The 25,298-nt window shown below is 43.9% G+C and overlaps 1 protein-coding gene across 4 annotated transcripts; it reads left to right on the top strand.

Moving 5' to 3' along the window:
- Nucleotides 1-4,276: 4,276 nt before the first annotated feature.
- Birc2 (baculoviral IAP repeat containing 2) lies at nt 4,277-23,700 on the top strand. 4 transcript variants are annotated; one of them, XM_006983773.4, is made up of 9 exons: nt 4,277-4,728; nt 6,195-8,048; nt 8,133-8,232; nt 13,308-13,386; nt 14,729-14,774; nt 19,686-19,925; nt 22,425-22,679; nt 22,932-22,973; nt 23,055-23,700. In XM_006983773.4, the coding sequence occupies exons 2-9, from the start codon at nt 7,172-7,174 to the stop codon at nt 23,246-23,248; spliced, it is 1,833 nt and encodes a 610-aa protein (XP_006983835.1). In that variant the 5' UTR covers nt 4,277-4,728; nt 6,195-7,171; the 3' UTR covers nt 23,249-23,700. The 4 variants fall into 4 exon arrangements, with proteins under 4 accessions (XP_006983835.1, XP_076431737.1, XP_076431738.1 ...); XM_076575622.1 differs by having other exon boundaries at nt 4,638-4,802; XM_076575623.1 differs by having other exon boundaries at nt 4,657-4,965.
- Nucleotides 23,701-25,298: the final 1,598 nt, after the last annotated feature.

The raw sequence follows: 25,298 nt of genomic DNA, 5'->3' as shown, positions 1-25,298 counted from the left end.
GTGGGAGAAGTTTCAGAAGGAAGCCAGAGCAGGGTCTTTCTTGTCTAAGAGCACTGCACAACAGCAAGATGGAGAGTCTGGACCGAAGAGCTTGAAAGGGTGTCTCACAGTGATCTGGGTCCGGGTTGGGAATTTGCAGCCTTTGGTATCTTATTGAGCATGAAATAAATGGCACACCGATTACAAAGTAGCACGAATATTTTTTTCAAAGTAGAGCAAGACAGCAGGTCAGAAAGAAACAGTGTCACAGTGACAGTGGTGACCTGAGTAAGCAAGGCTCGTCTAGGGCGCTGTGGGGTTCAAGGGAAGAGCTCGATTGCAAAGGGACATGGTGAGGGCTCCCTCTTAGGACTGATAGGACTGGACTATGGGAGCCTTTGCTCACTGCACAGGTTCCTTCCTGTGATGCATCTGATTTTAATCAAATGAACACCCAACATAAGATAATAAATAGGGGATTTTCCCTAAAAGTTCACTCAAAGGATACAGTGTGTCTTACTGGGCACGGACCCAAATCCCCTCTAGGCCGAGTGGCTCATCTCTTTTGTTTTCATGATGTGTCTTGGACATATCTGAATAGAAATGGAGCATTATCAGGAGGTTGCTAAGGGAAGTAACTCATTTCAGTTGTTTTAAGCAGGTACACGTGCAGGCTGATTTGAGAGAGGGTACCTAGGTTGCCCACAGGTTGCGAGGTACATTGTTCACGTAGCAGCAGTGCATGCATGGCTCAAGCCAAGTGGAGTCCCAGGGTGCTAACGTACTCCTTGGAATGTCCGTCTACACAAACAGCCACGCCTGCTTGGCTTTGAAGATTCACCATCACAACAGGGTTCACAACCTTGCCATGAATATCTTGGAAAAGATGTTCTAGTCTATTTGCAGGCAGTTTGGAAATTTTTGACAAGAGACATAACCCCACATATGGTGGAGGAATACTTCTTTTCCATCCATGTGTGTCATTACACTTTGTTCTGAATCATTGCCCTCCCATCATCCCTGCCCTCTCTTACAGTCTCTACCCTCTCTGAAGAAGCCACATTCAGGATGGAGAAATGGCTCAGCGCCTAAGAGGGCTTGCTGCACAAGCTTGAGGACCTGAGTTCAAATCCCTAGCACCTTAGCAAACAGCTGGGCATGGCTGCCCAGTGCCTGTGACGCGTTGCTCCAGTGACGTGGAGCAGAAGACAGGATCGCTGATGCTCTCGGGCTCAGAGATCCACCCTGTCTCATTTCTTGGGTTACAATTGCCAACATTCCCTCATATGGATGTGTCCAGCAAAATTACATGATTTACACGGGAAGCTAACAACCCATTCCTAGCAAAGTATTATAAAATCAGACATTTATCCAAAACTGCTAATTACAATAGTGTTTGTGGAAGGTTGGGGCCCACCCAAATGCCTGTCAGTGGGGAAGTAGCTGAATTTACAATATTTTTTTTCTTTAGAGAACTCATTCTAGTATTTTCCTTGTAGTGCTGGGCTTTCAACTTACTGTCTCAAATGCTATATATACCACACACACTCGGCCTAGAAATAACCCAATTTTTAACATGGGCAATCTTTTCAATTTTTAATATCCTTGAGCCAGATCAGTGGTAATACTTTTTCTCTTTGGCTAGAGGAAACTTTGACTTTTCTTTTGGTAAAGAAAAGGTCACAGGATGTGGTGTCAAACACCTAGAATCTCAGCACTCAGGAGGCATAGGTAAGCAGATCTCTGTGAGTTCAAGGCCAGCCTGGTCTACAAAGTGAGTTCCAGGACAGCCAGGGCTGTTACACAGAGAAACCCCGTCTCGAAAATAAAGAAAAAGAGGGGCTGGAGAGATGGCTCAGTGGTTAAGAGCACCGACTACTCTTCCAGGGGTCCTGAGTTCAATTCCCAGCACCCACATGGTGGCTCACAACCATCTGTAATGAGATCTGGTGCCCTATTCTGTGTACATAATAAATAAATAAATCTTAAAAAAAAAAAAAAAGAACAGGTCTTGGCTCTACTTCTTTTGGCAGGCAGGAAAGAGGTGGAGGGCTCAAGTTCTCCTGGCCGTCCCCACTCACCTCCTCTTCAGTAACAGGCCTGTCTTGCCTGGATGGCTCTGATATCTGCAGTTGCATGGTTATCTGATGGTGGGCAGAGTGGACCATGGTGGTCATGAAGGTTGGCAGCTGGCTGTGTCTTCCTTATATCATCACTGTAACACCATTGTGGCCCACTGGCGGGGATGCTATTTCGTGGTTCAGGGACCTACTATTTCTCTGGATCTTGCGCACACGCCCCCTGGCGGTACCTAATCTTACTACCGTAGCTGCAGAGACAAAAGGAACCAAGCTAGTTTGGAACTCACTGTGTAGTCCAGGCTGGCCTTAATCTCGCAGCAATCCTCGGCCTGAGCCACTATTCCTGGCTCTTAATTGCTTTTGAATCAAATCGTTAAAGTTGAATATATTATGGTGTACTTCTGCCGTGTATCACCAGCACCTATAACGTTCGTCACTATGTGCTAATACTGAGTGGTGTGCAGTTACTAAGTGGAGAAAGGCATGCTACTAATAACTTGAAATTTTACTTTTTTCTTTATTTATATGTTTTATTTTATGCGTAATTTGCCTGTATGTTTGGGCACTGCATCACTTGTATGCAATGCCCACGGAGGCCAGAAGAGGGCGTCCAATTCTTTGGAACTCCACGATGTGGATTTTAGGAAACGAACCAGGGTCCTCGGCAGCAGCAGTCAGTGTTCTTAACTACTATCTCTCCAGTCCCTGGTTTTATTATACAACTTACATGGCAGAAATCTTTTCAATCTTATTTTTTCTTCAAAAAATATCTTGAATCGTATATTTTTTGTATATAAAGATGAAATGTCATAACTACCTCAACATTGAAAGTTCTAGTTGAATCAATGGTCAACAAAATAAATGAGTGGGCTCCAAGATTATACAATATTAAAAAAAAAAGTAGTAAGTTCTGAAGCTTCTGAATTGCCTATGTACTGAAGTAGACTCACTATCTCATGTTTTGGTCACGACAAGAACTGAAAAGTAGACACTCTTGAATTCAATGTGCACAAATCTTGCTAGAGTCCCACAAATATTAGGAATGTTTTTGGTTTTTCGAGACGGGTTTTCTCTGTGTAGCTTTGCGCCTTTCCTGGATCTCGTTCTGTTGACGAGGCTGGCCTCGAACTCACAAAGATCCGCCTGGAATTAAAGGCGTGCGCCACGTCCGCACGACCTTCCCCGAATAGAGGAGGGCCGGTCTTCAGTCAAGGGTATACCAGTAGCTGCGCTCCCCTGCTAGAACCTCCAAACAAAAGTTTTGTAACTTTCCGAGAAGTAGTGACTGGCATCCGTGTGTGCTTGGAAGTTAGTCATTGGTAACCACGACACGTCTTTTCTCTGTATCACAAACTGTGACAAATACTTTCTTTTTACTATCAACATTGGGACAGAAGACTGCCTTGTTCTGTGACTGACTGGCAGGCAGAAATGACGGGGAAAGGAAATGGGAAATGGTTCAGGGTCCCGGAATTCCCCTGGCTGCCTAACCTAGTGGCCTGTTATTTCTAAATTTTTGAACTGTTTGCCCCCTGGAGTTCCCCGGAGAGATTTGATTTCATTGGTTATGACCGTCTAACCCAACGTAAATTAAACTCTAGGATCCCCCCCCCCCCCTTAGTGGCGCGCTTCTAATCCCAGCATGCAGGAGGCTGAAGTAGGATTCTAGATCCTGGGCCAGCCTGAGCCCTGCAGTAAAATCTTTTCTCAATAAAACAACAACAACAACAACAACAACAAAAAAAAAAACCCCGCAAAAGCAAACCCCAAACAACCAAATAACAAAACCAAAACATGCAAACAGAGGAGTGCAGAGAAAAACACTGGAAGTCCTGGGCAGTGTGCTAGCGCTTTGTGTGGGAGCGGCAGCGGAGGGTGGGGTGGGGAGACACATGCCCGTGCGCAAAGAACCCAGGTTTCAGCTTTCCCTTTTTACATGTCTTCTTCCACCATCTCATCACAGATAGGTAACGCGCGTCGACCATGCGCTCCCCCTTTAGACCACTAGCCCTCCTCCAGAGCAGTCCCCTGCTCCTTCTCCTTATCTTTTGTTTGGGGCCTGCTGCGTTTATGAAAAAGAAAAATGCGTAACTGCCTCCGCGCCCAAGGGGTCTCGGTGGCCTGGGCGTGCTGGCCACGGCGGGTTTGAGCTCCCGGACTCGGTGCGCGCCACCGTGCGCCTGCCAGAGAAAACACCGTCCTTCCCACGCTCGTGCGCCCGAGTGCGGTCCGCGGCACCCGCGTCAGCCGCCTTCGCCGCGGCGCCTGTCTCTTCCCGGGCTTTCCCCAGGGTTTCCCGAGCCACGAGCACGGCTCACGGTTGCCGCCCTTACGGAGCCGCGGCACGGTAAACCACACCAAAGCCAAGCCCGAGGCACGCCGCGGAGGCAGCGCGCCAGCTCGCCCGGAACGGCGTTCCTGAAGGCCCAGCCTTCTTCCGGTCCCGGGCAGCGAGGCCCGGATGTTCGGCTTCCAAAACCCGAACACGCAGGCGCAGTCGCGCGCATCAATTTAGCCCCTCCTTCCATCGCGGTGGAGGCACGCCGTGCTGACGTCACTGCGCGTCCTCAACGTCCCGCTGGCTCCGGGGGCTTTCGGGAAGGCGGCGGCTGAACGGTCCGGTGCTGCGGCTTCCCGGGCGCGGAGGCCCCAGTGCCCCGGCTCCGCGGTGAGTGCGGCTCCCTCCGGCCCGGCGGGGCGAGCGGCCGCCTTCGGCTCCCCGAAGCCAGTCCAGCTGGTGCCGTAAGAACCCCTCTGTTCTCAAGGCCGCCCGACCGCCGCTCGCTCCCCCAGTCCTTGGAGTTGCTTTCCAGTTTTGCTTTCTTTTCCCTTCGGTTTATTTATTTTTTTGAGCCAGTCCAGGCTGGCCTTCAACTTGCGGCATCCTCCTGCCTCAGTCTCCCAGGTGCTAGGATTACTAGCATGCACCACCACGCCCATCTCGCAGGGTTTTAAGCTTACCCGAGGCATTTTTTTTTTTTTTTTTTAACTGCCTTTAAACGGAGACAGTTGTGCGGCTGGGACATCTCGGTTCTCATGTAGTTTTACTGCTTGTGCTCTGCAGTGATGTGAGGAGTAACTCCGTGGTTTAGTGGGGTAACATGCATCTTGTCTTGCTGACCTAGGTGTCTCTCCCCTTCAGTGTGCAGAGAGCTTGCTGGAGATTTAACACCTGGTGTGGTTAAGCCACGCGTGCAGTGGAAGCCTCATACCGGCCAGTGCTTTACAAGCTATTGTACCTTTTGCTTTGAGATGCTTTCTGAGGTGGTTGCTTCGGAATTGTTAGGGAATGGTTGTCCTTAACGGAGTGCGTTGATGACAACTCAGCCTTGACTAAATAAGTGCTCTAACTGGTGGAGCATCTCATCCTGGTTTTTCTTCCAAGTGTTGAGATTGACATTGCAAGCAGGCCTCAGAAATTTTCTGTTCAGCAGCTTTCCTCCTCGTCCTTTTTTTTTTTTTTTTTTTTTGTAATTGCTGATGACTAAACCCAGGTCCTTTACCTGCAAGGCAAAAGCTCTAACACGGAGCCACACCAGCAGCCCTGCAGACTGTCTTTCCACTACCCACGGGTGCCTTTTGTCTCCAGTGAAGTGCCGTATCAAAATACCTAAATCAGGAAATGAAAGGAGCCAGATAGTAGTGTGGTCCTAGCACTTGGGATGCTAAGACAAGAGATTTCTAACAAGATTTAAAACTAGCTTGTTTTACATTGACTTCTAGCCAGCCTAGGCTGCAGATTGAGACCATGTCCTTGCAAAAAATAAAATGATGCCCATGAAATATGGTACATTTTGTCTAACAGTAAATAAACAATAAATAAAACCAACAACTGTGAAATCGGGGACCAGTTTTTCTTCCTGGGTGGAAATGTCCATCTGTCTTCAAAGTTTTGCTTTATAAAATATATAAAGCTGTGCATTTTAAAGACAAGCATAATTAGTGCTTTAGGAAGTCTTTTTGCAAGCATATATTTTGATTTCAACCTTTTCTAAGTAGACTGGTTGGGTGGGAAACCGCTGTAGTTAGGATGCATTATCTAGAAAGACATTTTTAGATACTACTGAATAAATTGAAGAGGCTATAATTGCTATGCAATTAGTTTTCTAAAATATCTTTTTTTTTTCCTTTCAGACTTAGATCACTGAGAGTCTTCATTTCCTCCCATGTTTCCCTAGAAATAAACCCAATCATAGAAATCTGAAAAGTGTTATAAAAAATCCAGTTTGAATTCTGTGGAGTGTCCTTTTGTGTATGAATAGTTATATAAAATACTGAGTTCTCACAGAGTGCTAGTAAGTATGGTACATTGTGCAACAGGAATGCTGTGGTAAAGCAGGGTTATTAGATACTTGTGATAACAGAAGAAGGCTATGTCTTAATAAATTGATTCATCCTTAATTCTAGCAGACTTAAAAGAAGTGCAGGTGGACTTTTTAAAATGCAGTCTAGTTAGGTTTGCTGTCTGTTGACCAGATGTCTTAAAATGATCGACACAGGAAGGCTTAAGCTAGTGACATAGAAGATTTAGCAGGTAAGAAGAAGAACAGTCTAAGCTTTAAGCAAAGGTCATTCACCGCACATACTGTCTATAGTCTTAATAGGGCTGTGTGTTAACTTCAGAAGGTAACTGACATCATTCTGACCCACTTTAGAAAATGCTGTCATGATGAGCTGTACGAAATTAGCTTTTAGGAAATGTGGCCATGTGGAGAGTTTAGTTACTTGTATTTGGTAGATGAATAGAGTAGTTTGAATGTTGTATTAAAGTCTTTATAAGGGAAAAAAAAAGCCTGCATATAATTTTTCCAATATAGTCAGCAATTGACTTAGTATCTAGACTTCATAACTTTTCATGAAAGTAAATTATGGGTAAATAGCTCTTGGGTTACCCACAAGAGTTAATACTGTCCCAGAGTCCTGAGTAGTGTAGTATCTTGGAAAAGGAGACAGATTTGTCCTATGTGACAGTGAACTTATATAAATCCAATCAGAGTGAGTTCTACCTAGTTAGCCCGCCATTCCATTTCTGTCTGTGGTGGAGATCTTAGTGTGAAGTGGTGAGACACCTCACAGGGCAGTTTAAGCTGTCAGAAATACCGTCACTACTCATGCACAAAACTATCTCCCAGACAGTTGTCCAAGGTACCTTACACCAAAAAACCAAAAGTATAATGGAAAATAGCACAACCTTGCCAAATTGGACAAGAGAGAGCAAAGAAAAAATGAAGTACGACTTTTCGTGTGAGCTGTACAGAATGTCCACGTACTCGGCTTTCCCCGCTGGAGTTCCTGTCTCGGAACGGAGTCTGGCTCGTGCTGGCTTTTACTACACGGGTGTCAACGACAAGGTCAAGTGCTTCTGCTGTGGCCTGATGCTGGACAACTGGAAGCAAGGGGACAGCCCTGTTGAAAAGCACAGGCAGCTGTACCCCAGCTGCAGCTTCGTCCACACTCTGAATCCCGCCAGTCTGCCGTCCCCGACCAAGAGCACAGCTCCTGTGAGGAGTGGGTTTGCACAGTCGTTACCTCCTCCGGAACGCGGTGGTACTTACTCCAGCTTGTCCTCAAACGCTCTCCGTTCTAGAGCAGTGGAAGACTCCCCATCGAGGGTGAGTCCCTGCAGCCATACCATGACTACTGAAGAGGCCAGACTTCTTACTTACAACACGTGGCCATTGTCCTTTCTGTCTCCGGCCGACCTGGCCAGAGCCGGCTTCTACTATGTAGGACCTGGAGACAGGGTGGCCTGCTTTGCCTGTGGTGGGAAACTGAGCAACTGGGAACCGAAGGATGACGCCATGTCAGAGCACCGGAGACATTTCCCCAGCTGCCCATTTCTGGAAAATTCTTCAGAAACACAGAGATTTAGTATATCAAATCTGAGTATGCAGACACACTCTGCTCGAATGAGGACGTTTTTGTACTGGCCGTCTAGTGTTCCTGTTCAGCCTGAGCAGCTTGCAAGTGCTGGATTTTACTACATGGGTAAGATGCAGCAGAACTAGAGTTTTATCTAATTTGCTTATGGGAATATGCATGACCAGTTTCTGGTCTTTTTCTCTTGTTTAGATCGCAATGATGACGTCAAGTGCTTTTGCTGTGATGGTGGCTTGAGATGTTGGGAGTCTGGAGACGACCCCTGGGTGGAGCACGCCAAATGGTTTCCAAGGTAACTGCTTCTTTGTTTCCTTGTTTGTTTACTGGTTTTTGTTTTTCTGTGTAGCCCTGGCTGTCCTGAAACTAGCTCTGTATACCAGGCTGGCCTTGAATTCAACAGTCATCTGCCTGCCTTTGCCCAGTGCTGGGATTAAAGGTGTGTGCCACCTCCACCCAGCTTGGTAATTGGTTCTTTTTTTTTTTTTTTTTTTTTTTTTTTTAAGATTTATTTATTTATCATGTATACAGAAGAGGGCGCCAGATCTGATTACAGGTGGTTGTGAGCCACCATGTGGTTGCTGGGAATTGAACTCGGGACCTCTGGAAGCGCAGTCGGTGCTCTTAACCTCTGAGCCATGTCTCCAGCCCCGGTAATTGGTTCTTAAAAACTGATAATTTATTGTGGTATGGAGGATTGAACCCAGGGCCTCACATCTGGTAGGCAAGTACTATACCCCTAAAGTATATCCTTAACCTCTTAATTTTTATTATTGTGTAAAATAATTTAGGGGCCAGATGGCGGTGGCGCATGCCTTTAATCCCAACACTCGGGAGGCAGAGCCAGGTGGATTTCTGTGAGTTTGAGGCCAGCCTGGTCTACAGAGTGAGATCCAGGACAGACACCAAAACTACACAGAGAAAAACTCTGTCTCAAAAAAACAAACAAAATAAAACAAGATTTTAGGGGCACAGTTGTCAGTGAAATGGAATTGGAAATTGTGTGTTTGTAACCAATTAGCTCTGTGAACTTGGACTTCATTTCTAAAATGAATGGGTAATGTTAGGTATTTTTAATTATTATGATATAAAATATACCAATTTAGCCATGTAAAATGTATTGTGTAGCATAAAGTACATGTGTACTGTTTTATAGTCATGTCCAGAGCCTTTTCATCCTCTCAAACTGAAACTCTGTATCCCACACACTTGTTATCCCTGGCAACCACCCTTCTACTTGCTGTATCTGAGGTTTTCACTTTAGGTACCACATATAAGTGAAATCATACAATAAAGGGAGTTTGGACCTGTGCATGCCTTCCATAATAATGAGGAATCTGTTGGCTTCCTTCAGGGAATTAGAAGGACCTTTGGTCATTTTTGAACAGGAATTTTGAAGTAGCAGTATTTATAGTGGATCAATAAATTGTTAAAAATTGTTAGTAGTTTAAAAGTATATGATGGGGTGATTTTGTATTTGTCTTCACCTGTAAATTTTGTACTTTGCTATGCTCTCGAGAATTGTTCATTGTGTTCTTTCACTTTAGCCTGCATTATCTGTCTTGTTCTCTTGAGACTCACCAAGCTCCCTGGAGATGAATATTAATTGCTTATCTGGCAGTATGCGCCTCTCTCTTCCTTTTTTTGAATTGGTTCTTGGAAAATTATTGCATTCCTTTGTTATGGTTTTTGTTTGTGTTTTAAATGTCTTGCATCTTAGATTTTGTGACTGTGTTGAGCAAAGACCTTTAACTGCAGGTGGGTGAGGGCTTGGGCTTGTTAGGGGTATGGTATGCTCTGACTCCTTGTGAAGTCCAGTGTCATAATCTCCATTCAGCTCTGTTAGCTGAAGTCTTTGTCAGTGAAGGTTTTAGAGATACTCAGTGTCCAGGGCAGCATTAAAGGTTTTGGTGGCAAGGCTGAAGACTTGCTCTCTACTGTCATGAGAAACATCCTGACCAATGGGACCCCCGTTGATACCTGTTGTGGCTTGGGAGTGTTCTGTCAATGGTGGGGGCAGTGGCACTGGTGTCTGTCTTGATGTTAGAGAGCCTGAAGAGCAGCCACGGAGCGATCTCTGTTTGTGCGGAGAGAGCACTGACTGCTGTGCTGTGCTGATGTCTGAGGTGAGGACACACAGCTGGAGCAGCTGGAGTAGATGAGGAGCACAGGTGTGTGCAGAACAGCTGTAGGGCTGGGGCTTAGAGCACAAGACCAGAGTGGATATAGGATGGGCTCTGACATGCAGGCTATTCTGCAGCATGGATGCAGCGCATGGGCTAGGGAGGAAGGTGGATCCTTGTGGAGTGTTTCAGCAACTGCTCCTGTCTGCCTGCAGGGTTCCTCAGCAGTAGTGGTGTGAACTGGCTGCTCCTTGGCAGAGGAGGTTCTGAATTCAGTGCCAGTGCACACTAGAGAGTCTTTTGCTGTGATACCTCAGGAGGTCGGTGATTATCTCAAGGTTGTTGATGACTTCAGTGGCAAAGGTTCTGGGTTTCTCCCCAAAGTAAGGCCCTAGGAACCATGGTGGTGTCTGCCTGCCAGACTACTGATACAGAGACTCCCATGCTCCTCTGAGCCCGCCTGTTTCCAGATGTCTCTGCTAAGCCTGTCCTCCCCAGTGGGCCTTCTGTCCCTCCTCTCCACCCCCCTCCCCTCTTTTTTTCTCTTTCTCTCTCTCTCTTTTCTGCTGTGATCCTGATGATTGATCCCTGGCCTCGAGCATTCAAACACCCCACCACTGCCACAGTCTCCACCCACATACCTGTCTTCATTTTATGTTAATTGAGTTATTGAGCTCTTCCTAGGCTGTGTATTCCACGGACAGCTGTCTTTTAGTTTGGGTTTGTTATAGAAGTAAGGAAACAAGAACCTTTTACTTTGCCATCTTTCTGATAACATTCTTGCAAACTCTCCTTTAATCTGTGGTTTATATTTGTTAATCCCACCGAATGAGAGTAAAGACCATTACCCAGATTCTCTGGTTAAATTTAGCAAACCTTGTTTTCTATCATTCAGGCTGTCTCCCTAAAGTGGGGTTTGCAAAAATAGCATTGGACACAGGAGAGAAGAGGGTTTCTATAGTCCAAAACTGTAAGACTAGAGGGTTTTCAAGGGTTGGAGGATTTCCAGAGGAATTTTGGCTACATAGGAACTTGGCTGAACATTTTAACATTATTTGGCAGACCATCTGATCTTATCAGGGTGTATTCAGTATGTGAGTCAACTCCATAGGGTGGGGAGCGTGTCACATTCCAGAAACAGTTAACGCATGGTCAACTTTGGCAGCAAACAGTAATGAACTTGTTCTGACCTTATAACAAAATGGCCTCCATCTTTAAGATGGAGCCAGTCTGGTCCATCAGTGTTTTCACTTCTGGTTTTTAATTTTTATTTATGTATACGGGTTGTCTGAGTGTATACCATGTGAATACAGGTGCCTGTGGAAACCAGAGGAGGGCATAAAAACTCCTAGAGCTGGGTACAGGCAGTTGAGAGCCCTGTACATAGGTGCTGGGCACCTGGGAGAGCAGCAGTTGCTTTTCACCACTGATCCATCTCTCTAGCTCCCCCTCCCTTTTCCTCATTCCTTTAACAGAGAGTCTTCTGAAGAGCAGATGTCTTTCATTTTATCTTTTATGAATTATATTTTTGGCCCTTACTTAAAAGTTCTGTTTTTGGATATTGAATCCTGTGGGCTCAGCATGCTAAGCAAAGGCTTTGTATCTGATGAAGCTATACTACCAGGCTTCTTTACTTTGTTTTAGATTTATTTTTACCATATTTAATTATGTGTGTATTAGGTAGGGTTTCTATTGCTGTGATGAAACACCATGACCAAAGCAATTTAGTGAGGTTTATTTGGCTTATGCTTCCACATCACAGTTCATCATCAAAAGAAGTCAGGACAGGAACTCAAACAGGGCAGGAACTTAGAGGCAGGAGCTGATGACAGGCCACGGAGGGGTGCTGCTTACTGGTTTGCTCCCCATGGCTTGCTCAGCCTGCTTTCTTTCTTTTTTCTTTAATTTTTCATTTTACATACCAACCACAGTTCCCATCCCCTCCTCACCTTTCCCCTATCCCACCCCCCTATCTACTACTCAGAGAGGATAAGGCCTCTCTGGCATATCAAGTTGAGGCAGGAACAAGCCCCTCCCCCTGCTTTCTTATAGAACCCAGGACCACCAGCCCCAGCGGTGGCCCCACCCACAATGGACTGGGCCCTCCACCTTCAGTCACTGTTTATAAAAATGCCTCACAGCTTGAGCTCATGGACATAAACTATCTAGCACAGTGTGTGATTACATGTGGACATGTGCACATGAATGAAGATGCCCAAGAAGGCCAGAGCATTGGATCACCCGGTGCTAGAGTTACAGAAGACTGAGCTTCCTGACATGGGTGCTGGGAACTGAACTCTGGTTCTCTGTAAGAGCAGCAAGTGCTCTTGAGCACTGAGCTGTCTCCAGCCTTCCTTCCAAGCTTCTTATGGAAGAACTGTCCGACGTAAGGAAGGACAAAAGGACTTTTCTTACAGTTAAGTTCATATTTAGTTTATTTTTGCACATAGTATGAATGTAGATCAAGATTTTTTTTTTTGTTTTTGTGCTTTTAAAAGAAAATTTGAATATGGCAATGGATGTTATGTGAACTTCCTTTAAGAAGTTATAGTTTAAATATTTGAGAAACTGCTACAAAATGTGGAGATAAAGCACTTGATCATGTGTTTCCTGGAGGGAGTGTGGTGGCTTGTATTTCAAGATAGGAGCATGAACTCTGGAGCAGGATTGGCCATTACTACATTTCGAACAGTAAACTTTTTTTTTTTTTTTTTAAGATTTATTTATTTACTAGGTATACAGTGTTCTGTCTGCAGGCCAGAAGAGGGCACCAGATCTCATTACAGATGGTTGTGAGCCACCATGTGGTTGCTGGGAATTGAACTCAGGACCTTTGGAAGAGCAGTCAGTGCTCTTAACCTCTGAGCCATCTCTCCAGCCCTCGAACAGTAAACTTTTAATAGACAATGAACAATAGTTTTTGAAATAGTGTTAAGCACAAAAAGACAGTGTCTGTAACATTGTTTTTCACTTGCCAACTTTTGCCCTTTATGAGTCCAGAATTTTCCCTTTGTTGTGTGTAAGTGGAAGGAGACAGAAAAATAATGCAATGTACTAACACAGTACGAATGTGTGCTGGTGTTTGGGTTCTCTTAGATAGAAGTGTCTACTGGGTTGTGATGTAAAATTTTTGCTGTGGAGTATAATCAGAAGATTTGAAAGTTACTCTTCTAGAATAATTTTATGATATGAAATATCAAAATGTTTGATATGAAATAATTTAGAATCATTTTTATTTCACATTTAGGTGTGAGTTCTTGATCCGGATGAAGGGGCAGGAGTTTGTTGATGAGATTCAAGCTAGATATCCTCATCTTCTTGAACAGGTAAACTGATTCTTCAAATTAACATGAGCACTGGGGAGAGACTCATTTGGTAAAGTGTCTACTAGGCAATATGAGGCCCTGAGTTCAGATCCCAGCACCGGAAGCTGGGTGTGGCAGCATGCACGGTAACTAGGGTGTTAGAGACCAATGAATCTGTGGAGCTCTCTGGCCAGAAAATCGAGCCATTCAGGGAGTTCCAGGTTGAATGAGACAGAGACCCTATTTATATCTGTTTTATTAGTTCTGTGTACAAAATTTTTGAGGCAAAATTGGAGTTGATCAAGAAGTTCTTGTAGCGGATTTTAAGCACCATAGTTAGGAAAAAGAAATGTTCTTAGAAAGAAAGACACGCCGGGCGGTGGTGGCGCACGCCTTTAATCCCAGCACTCGGGAGGCAGAGCCAGGTGGATCTCTGTGAGTTCGAGGCCAGCCTGGGCTACCAAGTGAGCTCCAGGAAAGGCGCAAAGCTACACAGAGAAACCCTGTCTCGAAAAACCAAAAAAAAAAAAAAAAAAAAAAAAAAAAAAGAAAGAAAGACACACATGAGGTTGTGGGTGTGTGCTTAGTAGAGCGGTGGAGTTCATGGTATTGTCTTGTAGCTATGGTAACGGCATCCTTGGCAGTTTTGTTGCTAGCTTGCTGTTCAGGCTTCTCTATAAATACTGATTTTTACTTTTACTCTTGAAAAATACTACATTCTGCCATATACAGAATTTTTTAATGGGGTTGAAGAGGTATCTTCAATGTCTCTCGTCTTTTCCAGAAAACAAGCAAAAAACCTTGTTAGGAGTTAAACCTTTTAAGAGTTATCCAAATGAAATATCACTTTCCAAATGGAGTGAGGAGCCACTGATGTATCTTCCTGTTCTCTGAAGTGGAGATACACTTGAATCCTGACTTGGATGTAGATCAAGTGTAAGCATAGCCGTGCGAATATTATGGTGAAAGAAAACCAAGTGCAGTGCACACGTGCATTATTTGTTTTAGAGGTTTGAGACATGCAGCCGAGGGAGGGATGCCTTGAACTTCCTTCCTCAACCTCCTAGGTGCTGCACTTACAGGAATGTGCTAGCGTACCTGGCCTAAGATGTCTGTCTGCACCAGCCCGTTTCCAAAGGGTGTGTGCATTTACTTAAAGTAAATGTTGTTGTTTGCTTGGGTGTGGTGGCTCACCCCTGTCATCCGAGTGCTTGGAAAGCTGAGGCAGGAAGATTGCCATGAGTTCTAGGCAGCCTCAGCAACAGAGTGAGACCCTATCTCACAGCAAGGCAAGTCCCTGACTGTGCTGTTTAGACTGTTTGAGATTTCTGATTTACCTGTCAAGTGTTCTCTTATTTCATAGCTGTTGTCCACTTCAGACACCCCAGAAGAAAATTCTGAACCTCCAAGTAAGTAGGAAAACATCTCAAATACAACAGAGTTTTTGTAAGAATGTTAGGAATGAAAGTATATTAGAGGAAGTCATGTGGGGAACTGCAGGATGTTAACTAGAAAATTTAGGTGTCCACTAAGATTCGTGACATTTTCAAAGATCCAAGGACGTTTATTGGTCTTCACAGTGCTGACATTCCATGTGAGACAACAGGACACAGGCAGAAAACAAACAGGCTGAAGCAGGGCCAGTGAGAGGTGTGGTGGGTACGCTCTGCCTCCAGAGGGCGAGGCTGCTGTGCGAATGTGTTAGAAAAGGCCCAGTGTGCACTTGATCTGTGATGGGGCCAGAAGTCAGTATAAAGGAGGTGCATAGTATTCAGTGCAGGGTCTCTGGATTAGAGCGGAATTTTTTTTTTTTTTTTTACAAGGCAGGGTTTCTCTGTGTAGTTTTGGTTCCTGTCCTGGAACTGGACATGCTGGCCTCGAACTCACAGGGATCCGCCTGGCTCTGCCTCCCAAGTGCTGGGATTAAAAGTGTGCACCACCACCGCCCGGCTAGAGCTGAATCTTAACCATACTCAGTAGTTGATGTATGTGATCTCCATGTGTCATGGTCCCCAAGTGGTTGAGTAACTATCACTTTATGTGCGAATCACATCAGAAGGGGAGTTTTGGCTCACCATTTCAAGAGAGGCAATGGCAGCTTTTTAGCTGGAACAGAGAAAGAGGACCAAGACCTAGAAGTCATGGAAGCTGTGACTCTGCAGTAGATAAGGGACCTGGTCATGGAAGGAAGAAGGAGTACTAAGTGTGTGGTACTACCCCTGTGTAGAAGAACCAGGGAGATGAAGTAGTGGGTACCTGTTCTTATTTAGTGTTTCTTTAGGCGGGGGCTGAGGCTAGACTCCAGGGCCTTGTGTATGCCATGCTGCACCATGCTATATTTCCAGCCTCTTAAAACTTACATCTTACTTTTGTTGATACAATCACTTTGTCAGTCTTCAGAATGACTGTTGGACCTTTTCTTTCTTCACAGATTTCTGTTTTTAATTTACAAAATTCTTTTTAAAAGAATGTGTAAGAGATTGTGTACATGTGTGTCTGATGCATGTTTGGACGTGTGTGTGACAGTGCACATACACAGATGAGAAGACAGTTCTCAGGAGTCAGTTCTCTTAGCTTTACATGGGTGGGGTCTGGGAATCACTCTGGCTTGCCTGGCAAGTGCTTTCCACTGGGCGACATCTCAGCGGCACTAGGCTCTTCCCACAGTTTTCCTAGGTCATGTGCTTCACTGAGAAAACAGAAGAATGAGAAGAGAACTCTTGTCTACGTATCAGAACCACTGGTCTCCATGAACTCTTCTCTGTTCATTCTTTCTTTATTTCCCCTTTATTCGTTCATTTCTGAGACGCGGTTTCATAATGTGGCCCGAGCTGGCTTTGAACTTTGAATCCTCTGGCTCTGCCTCTGCATGCTCTGTTACAGGAAATGCCGTCATACCTGGCTTCATCCTCTGGATCATGCCCCCGGCTGCCAATTTGTAAATGTAGCTTTGGTAATGACATGAGGCAAAGGTCCCCTCGTGTCGTGGTCACCGGAAACTGCTGTATTAGCAGGCCTCTTACTTAGCGATAGCTGTTATTTGGTACAGTTGAGTGCTGTATTCTTGGCTGCCCTAAACTTGGGATCCTGCAGCTTTTCCTCCCCAGCACTGGGTGACAAGCACACTCCAGCACGTGGGCTTTTGTCCTCAGCACACCCTTTGGTTGGCTTCCTTGACATTCTTGGGTTTTTCCTGTGTCTTGTGTTGATTCTGAGCAGTCTCCTTTGCTAGCTCCTTTTTCATATTTCTGAGTGACAGGCTACCATATGAAGTGTCAGTCAGATGGGTGCCAGGTGGCAATGTCCAGTTACCCGCTTAAATTTAAAGTGCCTCCATTTCTGGCTGAAGAGCCGTTTCAGTAAACACGCCAAAGCACAGGGTTCCTCAGTTTTGTTCCTCAGAGCTTCTGCTCTCACTCTCCTCATTGCAGTTCATAGCACCAGCTACAGAACCAGCTGGGCCTGCACAAGATGTCCAGATGCTCACCGACTACCCACTGCCAGCCTCATCCGTGCTACCTGATCTGCCTGCACAGTTCTCCCTCATCCTAGGTTGCCCCAAGCCCATCTGCAGCATTTCTAGTCACCTTTGGAATAGTCCTCTGCTCAAGACCCTCCTAGAGTATTCTGGCAAACTTGGGGTGGTGGAGACACTCCATCCATTGGCTGCTGTCCTCACTGTCTACTACTGTCTTTATTTCTTGATCATGCCAAGCTTTGTCCTGTTTAAGACTGTTAACTCGGGGCTGGAGAGATGGCTCAGTGGTTAAGGGCACTGGTTGTTCTTCCAGAGGTCCTGAGTTCAATTCCCAGCAACCATGTGGTGGCTCATAACCATCTGTAATGAGATCTGGTGCCCTCCTTCTGGCCTACAAGCATGCATGTAGGTAGAACACTGTATACATAATAAATAAATAAATCTTAAAAAAAAAAAGACTTAACGCTTGCTGGTCTCTTTCAGACATTCCATCACTTACTTTATCACATCAGTTTCAAGATTTTATTTATTTTTCAGTGTTATTTTCTGTAGGAGGTGTCAGAGATCAAGGCTGTTTTGGTCTCTTCAGACATGCTTTTGGGGAGGTTGCTCTCCACACTTTTGACATTGGACATTTGTGTGTTTATTGTACCAGTTTCCAGCAGATGGCAGTAGAGTGTCTTGGAAAATTATCTGTGACAGCGCAGCACAGGATGAGCTCGCACTGACTCCGTTAACAGAAATGCTTCCCCAGCCCATCCTCTCAGAAATGGCCTCCCAGTTCCTGTTTTCATCACCTTAGATTTTCATCTCGATAGCCTCTCTGTTTAGAATATCATTGCTTTGCTTATTAACTATGTGTTTTCATTCTTTCTTTATGCTTCCCATCTTTGTTGTTTTTTCTGTCTCATTTATGTACCTGTTTAGACATTCTTCATCTTCAAGTCTGATAGATCTCCATTGGTGGTGTGAATCCAGCCCAAGTGTTCATGTGTGCTTGGCAAGAACTCACCACACTGTGCAAAGCCCCAGCCCCACACCTAATCCCTTTATGGGGGAAGGGAGTAGATGGATATATGATTGCTAGAAATGGAATCTTCAAGCATGCCAGACAAGTCCTCTACCTAGGCTACACCCCTATTTCTTAATTAAAATTTTTAATGTGCTATCAACCAAATGCTAGATAAGCATTCTACCAAGGAGCTGTACCTCCATGTTAACCCTATTTCCTGTGTTTATTTTTTTATTTTTATTTTTTAAGGGTGTAGCTTATTAAATCTTGTTTTTGAGTGTCAGGAAAGGACCCAAGGCTTTATTTTTGCTGTCACATGTTCAGTTTCCCCGATTTTCCTGCTTGGAGGTAATTTCTCACTCCTTTATTTTTGTAGCACATTAGTTTTTTTTTTTTTTTTTTTTTTTTTTAATTTTCGAGACAGGGTTTCTCTGTGTAGCTTTGCGCCTTTCCTGGAACACGCTTTGGAGACCAGGCTGGCCTCGAACTCACAGAGATCCGCCTGCCTCTGCCTCCTGAGTGCTGGGATTAAAGGCGTGCGCCGCCACCGCCTGGCTAGCACATTAGTTTTTTAAAAAGGATTTATATTAGAATCATTTAGGAAGATCTTGTATTCCATTTAATTGGGTGTGAGAGAGACACAGAGACAGAGAGGGTTAATTACTTCGGGAGTCAGTCCTCTATTGTGAGCTTCAGGAATTGAATTTGGGTAGGCTTGTGCAGAAAACACTTGTACCATGACCCATCTTGCCTGCTTAATTTTTGAAAAATTAAAAAGAGCGTATTTATTTATTTATTGTGTATGTGTGTGTAGTCAGACGTTTCTCTCCAACCAGCTATTTCCCAAATAACCACTCAGTGGCTTCATATTACCTATAAATGCTCGACCATTAGCTCATACTTATTACTGACTAGCTCTTACACTTAAACTAACCCATAATTCTTACCTATGTTTAGCCATGTGGCTTGGTACTTTTTCTCAGTATGACGTTCTCATCTTGCTTCTCTGCATTTTGCCAGAGACTCCTGACTCTGCCCTTCCTCATTCCATTGTTCTCAGTTTGGCTTTCCCACCAACTGTATCCTGTTGAGCTATTGGCCAGTCAGGTTGTTTATTAAACCAATCACAGCAACATGTATTCACACAGTGTAAAGGAATATTCCACAGCATGTGTGGGTGCCCATGCCACAGCATGTGTATGGAGGTTAAGAGGACAACTTTGGGGGCTGGAGAGATGGCTCAGCAGTTAAGAGCACTGGCTGCTCTTCCAGAGGACCCAGGTTCGATTTCTAGCACTTACATGGCAGCTCACAACTGGAGTCTGTGGCTCCAGTTCCAGGGGAATCTGATGCCCTTATACAGATACACATGCAGGCAAAACACCAGTCCACATAAAATAAATAAATAAATAAATAAATAAATTTTAAAAAAAGAGGAAGGCTTTGGGGAGTTGGTTCTTTTCTCCTCCTTATGGGTCCTGTGATTTGAACTTCAGGTTGGCAAGAAGTGCCTTTACCACCGAGCCATCTCCTCAACACTGGTGAAATGTTTAACAGCACAGATGCCTAGGCCTGTTGCTAAGAGATTCTTTTTATTAAGTGTGTCTAGGATGTATGAACCATAGGAAGTAATTTGTTAAATGCATAGTGCATTAACTGGACTCTCATTTACCCATTATCAAGTTTAAATTTTATTGAAGTTAATTTAATTTAATTGATGCATATGCTATATCTCTCTTATCAGGATATGAGAATAAAGGTGCTACAGTCATTATTTTCCATACTTTTAAATATATGGAGTTTAACATTATCAAATTTGTTTATGATCAGTTGTGCATTTTGGACCTGGCGAAAGTTCAGAAGATGCGGTCATGATGAGCACGCCCGTGGTTAAAGCGGCTTTGGAAATGGGCTTCAGTAGGAGCCTGGTGAGACAGACGGTTCAGCGTCAGATCCTGGCCACCGGGGACAATTACAGGACCGTCAGTGACATTGTCTCCGCACTTCTTAATGCTGAGGATGAAAGAAGAGAGGAGGAGAGGGACAGACAGACTGAAGAAGCGGCGTCAGGTATTGTAGGGTTGGTGGCGACAGTTTCTCAGTCACACGTTACAGGGCAGCACCCTCAGCTCACCCATGCATTGCTGCTGACACCGCTCCCCGCCCCAGTATTTCTAAACTCTGTTTGCCAAGCCCAGGCTGGCTTTAGATTTGATCTGTAGCGAGTACTGCCGTTGAATTCCCTAACCCCACCACCAAAGTACTGGGATTACATATATGTGCCACCATACCCAGATTCATAATAAACTTTTTTCTTAAGCTATATTGCAGTTTTTCTTTTTACATAGCTAAATTTAAAAAGCATGATTTCAAGGGTTGGGGAGACAGCTCAGTGACTAAGAGCTTTTGCTGTTCTTGCGAAGGGCCTGAGTTGGTTCTTATCACCCATGTGGAGTCAGTCCAGTGTCTGAAACTCCAGTTCCAGGGTATCTGACACCCTCTTGTGACCTGGTACACATACATACACTCAGGCCCGTACACATACACAAAAATGAATACTTGTGACCTTTGCATGCACCTGGTATACATACATACACTCAGGCTCATATACACACACATAAAAATGAATACTTTTTTTTTTCTAAAGCAGTATTTAAAAACTGATTCTGAGCTTGTTGTAGTGGAACATGCCTAATTCCTATACTCCTGGAATTCAGGAGAGAGAGGCAGGAGTATGCCAAGTTCACAATCTGCCTGGGCTACATAGCAAGAATCTCTTTTTAAAAGATTCTGATTTTCCTACTTTTTAAATAAAGTTCCTTCAAATCTATATGGTATTTTACTAGTAATCCTTGGTAGGTGCTTCTTACACCAAAAAAACAATTTAAGGTGACATCCTGGCCTGTGGTCCTTTGCCCAACCCAAGGATTTTGATTATTTGTGTAGATTTTTTTTTTCATATCTTAACCTCCCAGAACAAGTCTGAGTAATTACATCTAAGAAATATTTTCATATGTCTAAGTATGTGAACCGCGGAGGTAAGTATGTGAAAGTGCTGGCTGCTCTCGAGCGTGCAGAGCAGCTGGGAAAACTAGGTTACAGAAGACGGTCTGAGAGCCAGCAGAGGGCCGGTAAGGGGGCTCAGTGGAGAAGGGTGCCTGCTGTCTACCCTGACAGCCTAGCTCAGGACCTGAGACGCCATGGTCGGAGGAGAGAGCCAGCTCCTACAGACTGTCCTCTGACTGCTGCTATGGCGCTTCTCATACACACACACACACACACACACACACACACACACACACACACACACAGTACAAAACCCTAAAAGAGCTGACAGAGAAGTGGCGGCTGTATGTGTAGTGTAAATGGGGTACTGGGTTGGAAGACAGCTTTGTCCTTAAGTAAAGGTAGGCATAGTTCAGGCCAGGGGCACTTGCTGCCAAGCCTGACGGCCGAGTTTGCTGCCAGGACCAACATGGTGGAAGGTGAGAACTGATCAGTTCTCCTACAAGTTGCTTGATGTGGCACATCCCCCCCCCACCCCCAGGAAGAAAATGTTAGGAAAAAAAAGGACTAGTCCAAGATAGCCTTGTTGTATGACCATATAGCAACGTGTTTAAAAGTCTAACTTCCAGATTGAGACAGATTGGCGTTTAAATTCTGGCCTGTTTGGTTAATAGGTAAGCAGCTCATTCAACTAAATTTGGAGTTTCTTACCTCCGAAGTAAGGTATTCTCTTATGAACAAGCTAGATTCAGTTTCTAAAGCTGCACTATAAATTTAGATTTATGAAATGCGCCTGGTATTGTGCTAAGTGGTTTATGTGTATTTTATTGAACTCTTTAAGGAAGGTGCTGTTATTCATATTTCAGATCAGGAAGCTGAGGTGTATGGCAGGGGAATGGCTAGACTTAACTGTGAGCCCGCTAAGTCCGTCTTGACTTGTAGCTTAAGCTTTTGAGTGCTGTAGTTCATAGATGTCACAAAGGATGTCAGCACGATGCAAACCAGGCTTAGTGGTTCATGTGTGGAACCCCAGCACTTAGAAGGGAAGAAGAGTCATGAGGATCAGGGCCATTCTTGGCTACATATGGAGCTTGAATACTTAAGGTCCTATCTTAGTAAATAACAAACCAAAAAATTCAGCTAGTTTAGGACTGGGTTGACAGCTCATTTTGTGGCCTTTGACAAGCCACTCATGCTATTCTGAGGCTCCCTATCTGGAAGATAGTTGACATTTTGAATATGATAATTTGTGTGCCTCTGCTTGTAAGCAAAGTGATATAATATAGATAAAAATAAATTACTTTTGCATTCCATGGTGGGGAAAGAGAAAGAAAAAGAGGCACATGCTTTACTATTCATCAGTATTTAGACTTGAAAGCTTGTGTATGTGCTTTGTGGGCCGTCTGAGTTTAATCTGGAAGTTTGAGATGGCAGCAGCGAGGTGCACACAAGTCAGTTTCCTGCAGCTCAGCTTAGTGCCTCATTTGTGCATAGGGTTGGTTGGGTGTAGTTGGGGGCATTTGAAATGTAATGCACTTTTTTCTTGCTTGTTTTGAACTGAAGGTGACTTGTCATTAATTCGGAAGAATAGGATGGCCCTCTTTCAACAGTTGACGTGTGTCCTTCCGATCCTGGATCATCTTCTTGAGGCCAGTGTAATCACTAGACAGGAACATGATATCATCCGACAGAAAACACAGGTGCCCTTACAAGCACGAGAGCTGATTGACACTGTTTTAGTCAAAGGAAATGCTGCAGCCAATATCTTCAAAAACTGTCTGAAGGAAATTGACTCCACATTATATGAAAACTTATTTGGTGAGTTTTTTTGGGAAAATTATTTAAATAGCTATATAGGTTTTTGTTCATCTCTCTGTTGAGCAAGCAGAATAAACCCAGTTAAATTGTAATCTTTACATTTTACCTATTCAAAACAAAAACAGAAACCTGGTGTATTTTGCTGTCTAGGTTGTATTCTTTATAATATATATTAAAAATCCATATAAAAATAGTAGATTTAAAGTGTTTTGTATTGATAGAGATAGATTTTTGTATGCTTTCTTTTTTCAGTGGAAAAGAACATGAAGTATATTCCAACAGAAGACGTTTCAGGTAAAGCACAGTTAATACTCGACATTGTTTCTGTCACTCTTGAGAAGCTGCATTTACCAATGCTCTTTTTCTCTAACTTAGGCTTGTCCTTGGAAGAGCAGTTGCGGAGACTGCAAGAAGAACGAACTTGCAAAGTGTGTATGGACAGAGAGGTTTCTATTGTGTTCATTCCTTGTGGTCATCTGGTAGTCTGCCAGGAGTGTGCCCCTTCCCTGAGGAAGTGCCCCATCTGCAGGGGCACGATCAAGGGGACTGTGCGCACATTTCTCTCATAAATGAAGAGTGGTTTAAAGTATCGTTGGACACCAGAAGCTGAACAAAGAATGAATTACTGATTCAACGAGTACATTCATGTTTGCTCTTCTCCAGAGTTAGTAATCCTGCTTCATGAAAGATAGTATTGTATATTTAATTTGTTTAGTTGCAAGAGAAGGTCCGTGCTGGTCAGCTAAGGAGCGTGAATGTATAAAAACAGGAGTGGTGGTGCTTGCTGTGTGTCATTCAGGAGTTACTGGGTTTGGAGTTTGTGAAAGCTTTAGATTCGGGTGACGTGGAGCTCAGAAATCCTGGAAACCAGTAGCCCTGTCACCCAGCAGTTACAGTGCCTCATGCTTCATGGTGCTTCTTTTTCTCCTTCCTGGAGAATAAGAATTTTTCTGTTACTTGGTAAATAAGATTCCCCTAATTGTGAGAAACGTACTAATAAAGTGTTTTTGAAAGGCTTGCATCATCACAGTGTATTTTCTACCCCGACTTAAAAAAAGTAAGTAATTTTCTTAAGACTTCATTGTACTCATTTGCTCTTAGGTAAAAAAATGAATTCATAAAACAAATTATTAAAGTGTTTCTAATGATGCAATTCATGAGAATTCCTTTAGCTAACAAACTGTGTATGCTTTGCAAATAAAGCAATGGGTGAAGACTTCACTATCAAAAAACTCAGATAAAGCTACCTGAGAATTTACAAGAAACAGTATACTAGCCTGGTATGTAGGTGTTGATAGGATTGGGGATAGGACACAGTCAATGATAAGTAGTACCCTCTTTGTGGACCAAATCATACATGATCAGTCCCAAAAGTAGGTTGGTAGACTTGTGAAAATTTAAGTATATTTAAAAAACAAACAAACAAACAAACAAAAAAAAAACAAAAAACAAAAAAAAACATGGTGGTATATGCTTTTAATTCCAGCACTCAGGAGGCTGACGCAAGTGGATCTCTGAGTTTGAGGTCAGCCTGGTCTACAGAGAGAGTTCCAGGATGGGCAGAATTTACACAGAGAAACCCTGTCTCGAAAAACAAACGAAACAAAATGGCCTGGTGGTACCTCAGTCTGCCTCAGTCTCAGCAGAGGCAAGTGGATCTCTCTGCTGGTTGGTTTTTGACAACCTAACAAATTTAGACATAGCTGAGAAGAGGGAATCTTAATTGAGAACATACATAAGATGGGCTTGTAGGCATGTCTGCGGGACATTTTCTTGATTTAAAATTGATGTGGGAGGGCCCAGCCCATTTTAGGTGGTGCCATTCCTGGGCAGGTGGTCCTGGATGGTATAAGAAAGCAAACCAGTAAGCATCACACCTCCATGGCCTCTGCTTCAGTTCCTGCTCTGACTTCCCTCAGTGATGGAGTGTTGTGACCTGAAAGTTTTAAGCTGAAATAAACCCTTTCCTTCCCAAGTTGCTTTGGTTATGGTGTTTTATCATAGCAATAAAAACCCTGACCAAGACAGAACAAACATGGCCTGGACTACATAGTGAGTTCCAGAGCAGCCAGGGATAGCTAATAATACAAAACCAACCAGCCAGAAACCAAGCCCCTCTGTGTTAGGGCTCTCTAGAGTAACAGAACTTTGTATAAAAAGGGGATTTATTAGAATGACTTATAGGCTGCAGTGTTGCTAATCCAACAGTGGCTGGCCATGAATGGAAAATCCAATAATCTAGTAGTTGCTCAGTGTCCTTAAATAGGCTTTCAGCAGAAGGTGTGGTCCAGAATAATGTGTTTTCCCAGTTCAAAGGATGTGGATTAAAAGTGTGTCTTCTCAACTCAAGATCCTGATTGGAAGTGAATTTTCCTACTTCAAGTTAAGCAAAAATCCATTACAGGTGTGCCCTCCATTTTTGGGTTTTAGTTAATTCCAAATATAGTCAAGTTGACAACCAAGAATAGCTATCCATTTTTTCTTACTCCACAAGGTTAGGGTAGTGTTTAGACTCGAGGAAGGTGGATAAAATCTTTGCCTTCTACTCTTCTGGGAATGTTCCCATCCTGTCTTGATTGTTTTTGTAAAGATTTGTTTCTATTTATGTCTGTGTTTCTG

This window comes from Peromyscus maniculatus, chromosome 7 (assembly GCF_049852395.1).
Source record: "Peromyscus maniculatus bairdii isolate BWxNUB_F1_BW_parent chromosome 7, HU_Pman_BW_mat_3.1, whole genome shotgun sequence".
Classification (NCBI taxonomy): domain Eukaryota; kingdom Metazoa; phylum Chordata; class Mammalia; order Rodentia; family Cricetidae; genus Peromyscus; species Peromyscus maniculatus.
Note: the sequence above shows the minus strand (reverse complement) of the source record. Positions and strands in the feature narration are given on the sequence as shown.